Below are 10,000 nucleotides of genomic sequence, written 5' to 3' on the forward strand. Positions count from 1 at the left end.
ATATATATATATATATATATATATATATATATATATATATATATATATATATATGTGTGTGTGTGTGTGTGTGTGTGTGTGTGTGTGTGTGTGTGTGTGTGTGTGTGTGTGTGTTGTGTGTTGTTATATGTTATATATGTATGTATATATATATATATATATATATATATATATATATATATATATATATGTGTGTGTGTGTGTGTGTGTGTGTGTGTGTGTGTGTGTGTGTGTGTGTGTGTGTGTGTGTGTGTGTGTATAAAGTTCCGTTCTCTTGTCACCACTTCCTGTCCTTATCCCTTGTTTTCCCCATTTCTCTCTCGCTCTTTCTACTTCCCTTTCTCTAGTCGATGACTCCCATTATACATTAACACAGTTTAAAATAGCATTACATTATTTACAGTTAAACAGAGTCAAATATTTTAGAACCTAACACACAGGAGGGTTATTTAGAAGCAAAATTAAACAAACGGCCTGCCACACCAAGAATAACCATTGTAACAATTGTAATGAACTCAATTATCATTTAGCTCAAAGTAGAAGATGGTCCCATAACCAAGTGGATGTAGGGGCCTTGTTCGCAGGGGAATAGGATTACGAAGCAACAGGATGATGCGGTAGAGTGACCAACTTTGACCCCAGTATGCGAACCTAAAACCATGCGATTGTAAAGCGAGTTAGTGCCATTTCCTAGCTACTGGACTGAAACCCAAATCAAAGATCTGTAATTGCAGGTCACAATTTCAGGTGTTGGTAGGAACTATTTCCGTCATCCCGTAAATGCTGTTCTCGCTGTCGTGGCAGGAAACTGTGCTGTTTCCAGATGCTGCGCCGCCTTTCACTGACACCGCTGTGAGTGAGGGGGAAGTAAGGCGTTAATGTGAAGTGTGACTTAGATATAATTAGGGCGTTATTAGATTATTAGTAAGAATGACTTAGATATACTTAAGGTGTTGTTAGATTATTAGTAAGTGTGACTTGGATATACTTAAGGCGTTGGTAGGAAATGTGACTTTCATATGCTTCAAGGAAGAAGTACACATTAAAGGTGTAAATACAGTGCAAATAACAAAGGTACTTCACTAAAACCGCTGCGAATACATGAGAAATTATGATAAGTAAAGCTGCAGAACTTTCGACCTTCCGCGTGATGCTTAAATACTTAATTGCTGCAAATATCTCTCTTCCGAATGTGCTGCACCGTTTTTCCCTGTGCTCGGTGAATTTTGGAGTTAGCGAGCGACAGCTGTTACCCTCAATGACTGAGGTTACCGAGGAGGATATGTACTTTGTGAAGGAAGTTGAAGTATTTTGCAGTCTGAAATCAATCTTTTTGGGGGTGAAACATAACGATAAACTCTTATACGGCGTTGTAGTTATCATTGCTACAGAGATTAGTTCCCTTCAGGGTACAACTATTGCCGGTTTCTCTTTAGATCAATAGTTTATGCTTAGTGGATACAACAAGAGGAAGTTCATTGTTTATTAGTATATTATATATCATATGCTGATCTTAGAGAGGCTCCCTCTTGTATACTACTACGGACTGCAGATCAAAGAAAGTGAGTGGTGTGTGTGGTTGTTATGTGCGGGGTTTTACCTCTGAAGTAACAGTAAAACTCCTGAAGGTCAAGATTTTGAGTATACTCCCGCGCGACTTCAACCGTATAATGGAATATGAAGGCGTAAACTTAATATCAATTAATAAAAAGTGACATATTCAAAAGATTTAAAGGAGCGTGACGTCTGAAACCGATGTCGATAAACGAAGGAAAAAGTATGATAGGAGGCCCGCGCATTATCAACTGATTTCGGTAGATCTAAATCGTTTTATTTGTAATTTTAAGATGTTGATAGCGAAGAACTTGTATGTACTGCTATTTTCTAATGTAACATCAGTAAAACAGTGGTTGATAACTTAATATAATTCAAAAATAAAATCAGATTCGTCAACTGAGTCGAGTCTTTGGCAACAGCATGGGGACATTGGCAGGGTTGCTGTCGCGACCGGCAAGGGGAATGTCGCGAATGGAATTAGCGACAGTTTCTAGTGTCGTAAGACAGTTTTTTTCAGCGATAGTAAGGCTTCTGATCTCTACTTGACAGACGCTGTGATAATGTTCGCATCACCGTACTACCTCCAACCGTATAATCTGAATACTTTTCTCAAAATAGTAAAGGAATAAAGAAACGAATATCAATTTAAATCGTAATGTGGCCTACACACGTACGCGCGCGTACACACACACACATATATACATACACACGCACACCCTTATGTAAATCTGACAGAGCAACACACACCTCATCCAAGACTCACCTGCCTGCCTCGTTCTCCAACCGGCGACGCAGACGAAGGCCAATGCGAGCAGTAGCGCCGTCCCTACGACCACGAGCCCAATGGTCTGGGCGGTACACTGGTCTTGGCCTTTCGGTTGCTTAGGCCTCACGCCTGGAAGGTTTTGTTCTGACTCTGTAGGTTCCACGCCTGGAAGACTGAGGTTCAGCTGTGGCTCTGTAGGTTCCACGCCTGGAAAACTGAGGTTCTTTCTCAGCACTGGCGCCTCACCTGCAAGTTACATGTAGCTTGGTGAATTTCACTGACTTTGTCGGCGATGATAATATTATGCCTTTTTCTATTTACAACCAAATGGATATAGGAAGATAAAGATTTCTTTTCACTTCTAGCTATGGTTAAATTATTGTAAGGTAAGCCAGAATCATACTTACGAAAATACCCAAGTGATCTACACGTCAGGTAATAGACCAGTGACTGGCTTGAAATTCGGAAATTACTTAAGCCCGATGAACCAATCAAATGGTCCTTGTCCCCAAAATTAAAATACGTATTACATACGGGACTGTACGTTTTACATTCACCAGCGACAGTGCCCTGAAAGAGATGGGAGTGTTAGGCTTAGAGCATTCACTCATTCTTACACGAATGCTATATATTAATATACGCAATTAGGAAATAATGCAGTGAACAAAGGTCAAAAACGAAATCCTAAAATGTGCATTGAAATCGTAATAAGAGATAGAGAAGGTATTACGAGTGGCTTTTGTTTGTATGCGTTCAACAAGAGTGATTGCAAACGCTAATACTAATTCTACCAATACTGTGTGTATAAACTGAAATATCAGAATGGGAATGAAGAATGAATGGTAAAGATTTCTGCAACACCTTTATGTGAAATTATGAAAAAAGATAAAGGCGTACCAGATATGTGCACTTCTTGAATCACTACAAACTAAACTGTTGAGCGATTCTTATCTAACTGCGGAGGTTGAGTAAAAAAAAAAAGAGAGACACCCTCTTTTGGATGCCCTTTGATCGTGGCTACAGAGCTGATCCTCGGCTAACCTTATATGAGGAAAAGAATAAAGCTCGGGTATGACCACTAGTCAGCAACTAACATTTTCTCTTCATGGTGACAGAGGGTTCTCCTTCGTCAGCAGCAGCATCGGTCATTCGTCCCACACCACTGCCCACGCCTTTACTCTGCTTTAATAAATTCTCATGGAAAAGGAGTTACTGTCATAGTACGAGTAATAACAGTGAGTGTCACGTGACTGATACTGAAAACAACAGGTTGGTCGGGAAGAATTTAAGATGCCAGGACCACGCTATGAAAGAGGTTGTGACATGGTTGGTGAATTGTTGGGTAAAGGGCAGTTCCAAGTTGTCATGTCACAGAGTAAAGGTAAAGAAAGTGGGGAGCTTAGAACACGAGAAAGTAAAATCAAAATAAACCACTATAAGTAGGGATAGGAAAGGGGTTCAAAGTGAGCATCACAACCTAAGAAAATAACTTTAATTTCTTCGCCCCGGGCAATAGAAAACATATCTTGACTCAATCCTGATCTCCTGATCTGAAGAGGTGACTGTACGCTGTCGAAGCTAATATTAGAAAAGTTATTTTCGTAATTTTATTTTTATTTATTTATTTATTATTATTATTTATTTTAATTTTCTATTTTTTTGATAAATCATGCCGAATAATCGATCGATTTTTCAGTGCCTCCTAGGCTGCCGACAGAAGGAAACCCCCAAATGACACAATAATGCTTTGCTTAAGTATGGAGTGATATGCATATGTGTTTGTCCGCTCCCATGATGAACAATGGCTGTTTTACCATATATTAACAATCAAACTTAATCTCATTCTTCAATCAATTCTTCTAGTTCAATTTCTTCTGTCTTTTGTTTATTCATCGTATTTGGCAAGACGTTTCTCATTTCACAAAAGAGACCCACCGAATCCAGGAATGCCTCCACTGATATATAAATTCTGAAATAGTCTCACCCATTACATACTTAATAAGAAAAAAAAACACCTGCTCCGTAGCCCGGACGCGTTTCTTTCACCGTCGGCCCACGGAACTTTTACTAGTTTGACTCTATAGTCTGAGAGCAGTTCACTGACAGCAGTTCATAGCTCCTCCTGTTGACTTCCTGGTCTGATAGCCCAGTAATGAACTACACAACCCTCATATGTTAAGTTCTGTTTTTTAATGACTTTGCCACAAGCATGTACCAACTAAGCAGGTTCTGGCAGACCTCATAAGCCAAGGGGTTCGCTCACTGCTTAATGCTGTAAACGGAGCCACTAAAGTTTCTAGAGACTCTAGATAAAATGGCAACCTCGTCTACAAAGATAAAGTCGTTAACCAAACGTTGCTCCACACTACTTTTGGATGACAACTTTACTCATAATCTAGTCTATGCAAATGGTGAAAAAACATTGGTCCAAGATCAGTCAATAATTCACATGGGAAAAATAGACATACCTTATCATACTTTGCAGCAAAGTACCAGTGCAAGGCTAGCTATTAATCTAATCACATTTGTCGGAATTCCTCTTTGTCTCACGAACTCTGAATGATTCATCATGAATGAAGTAGAATGCCGTATTGATGTCAACGTTGGCTATAGCATTCAAAGGCTAAGAACAATTTCTAGTGTTTCTAGTGCTGCTTTGACCAAGATATCGCCTCATCAACTTCCTCACTATCCCCCATGGACATTCTGCTTCCAAATGCAGTTACTGGGTGTTTTTTTTTTTTTTTTTTTTTTTGTTTTCCCTACAGGGTAGCCATCCTTAATCTGTGAACGATACCACTGAACTACGCACTCCAGTAAACCTACAATTCTCGAAAATCGTTACATGAGTGCAAAGATGCCACGAGTCTTCTTAGCAGTATAGATTAGATTGCCGATAACACAAGCCTGAAATCTTCAATCTCTAGGACCTCGATAAAAGTCTTAGAGAAGGAAACTGCCTAACCACCTAACCAGCTCAGCGCAATACCAGCAGGATAACATACTCAAGTCAAAAAGTACGGCGCGGATATTTTGCTGAGGGCAGCTCTCTGCCACAGAAGCATATCGCTCATCGACAGGAGTGACCTTTGCTACCGAAGTCCTGGCTATCCCTCTGGAGATGGTGACCACCGCCGCAGTCTGACAAATAATAAACAATGCTAATTGTGCTACTACCAGATCTTCCCGATTGAGAGGGCAACCATCTTCACTTTCAGCTGTTCTTTTGCTAGAAGATACAATTAATTAATCATCTTGTCACAAAGAAGAGAGAGAGAGAGAGAGAGAGAGAGAGAGAGAGAGAGAGAGAGAGAGAGAGAGAGAGAGAGAGAGAGAGAGAGAGAGAGAGAGAGAGAGAGGAAGATATGTGATATACCGAAACCTAGTGCTTCACAGGCGCCAACCAAAGGAGTTTGGTTGAAGGAAAGAGAGTGAGGTAGGGAGGGGAGAGGGGGAGAAAGGGGAGAGGAGGGAGAGCAGGAGAGGAAGAGGAAGAGAGAGAGAGAGAGAGAGAGAGAGAGAGAGAGAGAGAGAGAGAATTATATATCACATACCTTATGGAGTACTGTCCCCAAGTAGTATGCATATGGTTCATGTAGCCATAGATCAAAACTCTCGGACTGACTTAAAAAATTTGATGCTGAACTTAGCATCCTTTTCTTCGGCGATAAAATAAATGTAGATATTTTCCCACGTAGACTTCTTCACTTCAACCCATTGGCTATGAGTGGTTGATGCCCACTCATTGCATGCTTGTTGAAAGAAAGGAGGAAAAAGAGATACTGAAAAATAACGAATATTTATGGTAACATCAATGACCATACTATTATCATTACTTCTACTAATAATGTCAATGAAAATGGCATCATATTAATCATAATAATGAGAGTGATAAGAAAACTAATAACATCACTGCTGAGGATAACTATAATGGTTAGGAATGCATCAAATATACCCTTGGTAAATAGTACCAGTGATAATACGATATACAATTATGATCGGTAACGATTAATAGTTTTTGAAGTGTTTACGAATTACTGGTTTACTTAAAAGGGAATCACTGTCAAGTTTACAGAAACGAAATTTCGAAAAATAATTATGTGGTGCATTTAACTGATTCTTCAAAAGCTTAATGTTCCGCACTATTTTTGTTGCAAGTTTTATACTGCAGAAAAAAATTGATGGTGGATGGCACCTTAGCCCAACCTACTGGATAAGTTGATGCTTAAAATTTTGATGTGAAATACAGATATATGTCTATATTCGCCGGGCAAGGTCTGATTGGCACTACACCATCACATCACACCACGTCAAGAGCCCGTCAACCGCGCCATTCATCACATCACAACACGTCACGTCACCCGCGCCATATATTCACACCAATCATCACATCATGTCAATTCACACCAATCATCACATCATGTCAATTCACACCAATCATCACATCATGTCAATTCACACCAATCATCACATCATGTCAATTCACACCAATCATCACATCATGTCAATTCACACCAATCATCACATCATGTCAGTTCACAACAATCATCACATCATGTCAATTCACACCATTGCTTACATCATGTCAATTCACATCAATCATCACATCATGTCAATTCACACCATTGCTCACATCATGTCAATTCGCATCAATCATCACATCATGTCAATTCACACCATTGCTCACATCATGTCAATTCACACCATTGCTCACATCATGTCAATTCGCATCAATCATCACATCATATCAATTCACACCATTGTTCACATCATGTCAATTCACACCATTGCTCACATCATGTCAATTCACACCATTGCTCACATCATGTCAATTTACACCATTGCTCACATCATGTCAATTCACACCAATCACACCATGTCAATTCACACCAATCACATCATGTCAATTCACACCAATCATCACATCATGTCAATTCACACCAATCATCACATCATGTCAATTCACACCAATCACATCATGTCATCATTCCGTCCCACGCCATCTCGCTCTGAGCCACACCACACCATCACATCACGTCATGTCATGTCACCAGCTTTGTCCAGCTTAACCCAAAGCAACCATGGCCCTCATACGCTTGGCCTGAAAAAACTGGCAATTATTGCACTGTTGATAGATAAAGAACAGCATATCAACTTTAAGAATAAAAGGATGTTGAAAAAGAATGAAATAGGTTGAAGGTGAATCACTAAAAAAGAACTTGACTATGACAAGGTTAAATTTTCTGCCAGTATTTCCGAATATTAAGATTTAAATTTCACGGTTGGTTAAAAAGGACAGAGAAAGATATTATTAGGAACATTACTTTTCGGGAGGTAATTACATCACAAGATAGGCTGGTTGTAGGCATTACATTCATATCATTCCGTTTCACTAATTATGATGACTTATGCTTGATATATTTCGTTGGTAGATATCGACAAGAATCTCTTGATACCTGATGGGTTGGAAGATGAAAACTACTTCTACATAATAAAAAAAAATAGCCATGTTTATACTTATTTTGTACAATTTTATAATGAAAACAGTAACATTAATAATGATAATAATAGTGAAAATGATAATAATAATAATAATAATAATAATAATAATAATAATAATAATAATAATAATAATAATAATAATAATAATAATAACAATAATAATAGTTTTATTGTTGTTATCATCATTATTACTATCATTATTATTATCATTATCATATATCATTAATATTGTTTATATGGAAAACAAAAACAAAGTAATATTTTAATATTTGTAGAGCTGCATCCGAATGATCTATTACTATCTATCACAATGCATAGAAATTCGAATGCATTGGTTTTTTTTTTTTTTTTGTCTTTAGAATAAATTTCAAAAACACAAGCAGTATATTTATTATCCTCGTAAATTCTTGTTTCCTATTAAAAAATAATAATAAATTGTGTCTTACGAGTTTAACAATAAATACTTTTAAAGAAATTCAAGGGATTATCTATCATCTATTTATTATTGCTGCACTGTTTTGTCAAATTGTTTTACGCTTTATTGACTTTTTATATCTTGAAAATAAAAGTTATACCTTTCTGTATAATCTTATCCCATTTCCACACGCTTCATTATATAATAACTATTAAATGCTCATTAAATGATCAAAATGTAGACTAGCTGTGTGGGCGGAGCTTAAACTTCACGCCTATGTGGGCGGAGCTAAAACTTCACGCCTGTGTGGGCGGAGCTTTAAATCACTAGAAAATCACCAGGAAAATAAAATATAAAAACAAAATGGCAAGAAATTGCAGATAAGCCATAAGGATGTTACAGAAGTTATGGTATAATTCTTTTAACGTCACCCATGATTGGTTGCCACTGCATTTCATATAATAACGATATATATATATATATATATATATATATATATATATATATATATATATATATATATATATATTATATATATATAATATATATATTATATATATATATATATATATATATATATTGTAGATTGCAAGGAAAATGACACAGGATAAATGTTTGAAAAAATGCTCGATCTTGAAAAAGCTTTTTCTTCGAAATCTTATATAATGTGTGATATTTGATTAACGAATACCTATGGTCATTGTGATTTTCATATAATTTCATGGCTATCTCCATGTCACTACTTAATAACTCATTACAAAATTGGAAGTTGAAGTAATGTTGTATTAAATATTAAGCAAAATGTTAATGATACTCACTGCTTGTCGAAGCAACTAAATTTGCCGTGAGCAGGAGAACCGTAAGATGTGTCTTCATCTTCGCTCCTGAAAGATAACTAGCATTCCTCTTTAATTTTGGTTCTTGATGATTATTTTGTTTGTACATTTTTGAGCTGATTCTGACATTTAACATAATTCTTATCATGTCGTTTCCGTTCTTACACAAGGGTATGCTGTCTGTGTTTGTGGGACTCTTATGTGTGTGTGTGTGTGTGTGTGTGTGTGTGTGTGTGTGTGTGTGTGTGTGTGTGTGTGTGTGTGTGTGTGTGTGTCTCTCTCTCTCTCTCTCTCTCTCTCTCTCTCTCTCTCTCTCTCTCTCTCTCTCTCTCTCTCCTCTTCTCTCTCTCTCTCTCTCTCTCCTCCTCTCTCTCTCTCTCTCTTTCTCTCTTCTTTAATATATATAATATATATATATATAATATTATATATATATATATATATATATGTGTGTGTGTGTGTGTGTGTGTGTGTGTGTGTGTGTGTTTTGTTTTGTGTGTGTGTGTGTGTATGTGTGTGTGCGTGCGTGCGTGTGTGTGCTTATCTTCCTCTCTCCTTTCTCTCCATCTCTCTCTCTCTCTCTGATTAACACTTATTTTTATCTCTATATATGCAACACTTATTTTTATCTCTATATAGGGGTTCTTCTTTCAACAGATTTTGTATATTTAGTGATGTATTTGTCTTTTTGTTTCGCCATCCACTGTGTTTTCTCCCAACTCGCTCCCATCTCTGTTCAACGTCCTATTCTATAGGAATGACAGATTGTGATCATACTAAACAATAGTTACAAAAAAACTTAGCTCCTAGAACCAACGCGGATTCACATTCACTCAGTGATGCTCCAAACTGAACTGCCTCGAGTGAGGGTTACCTAAGGTCATTACACACGGCTGGTTGTTTGGTTGTGTGAATGTTAGGGTG

The 10,000-nt window shown here is 37.4% G+C and overlaps 1 protein-coding gene across 2 annotated transcripts; it reads right to left on the reverse strand.

Annotated features, from left to right (window-relative positions):
- Positions 1-204: 204 nt before the first annotated feature.
- LOC119572907 lies at positions 205-9,246 on the reverse strand. Of its 2 annotated transcripts, none has more exons than XM_037919859.1 (5): positions 9,059-9,246; positions 5,878-6,105; positions 2,731-2,893; positions 2,321-2,569; positions 205-850 (listed from the first exon to the last, which is right to left on the reverse strand). In XM_037919859.1, the coding sequence occupies exons 2-5, from the start codon at positions 5,974-5,976 to the stop codon at positions 744-746; spliced, it is 618 nt and encodes a 205-aa protein (XP_037775787.1). In that variant the 5' UTR covers positions 5,977-6,105; positions 9,059-9,246; the 3' UTR covers positions 205-743. The 2 variants fall into 2 exon arrangements, with proteins under 2 accessions (XP_037775787.1, XP_037775786.1); XM_037919858.1 differs by having other exon boundaries at positions 5,878-6,075; positions 9,059-9,244.
- Positions 9,247-10,000: the final 754 nt, after the last annotated feature.

Source organism: Penaeus monodon, chromosome 5 (genome assembly GCF_015228065.2).
Source record: "Penaeus monodon isolate SGIC_2016 chromosome 5, NSTDA_Pmon_1, whole genome shotgun sequence".
Taxonomy (NCBI): domain Eukaryota; kingdom Metazoa; phylum Arthropoda; class Malacostraca; order Decapoda; family Penaeidae; genus Penaeus; species Penaeus monodon.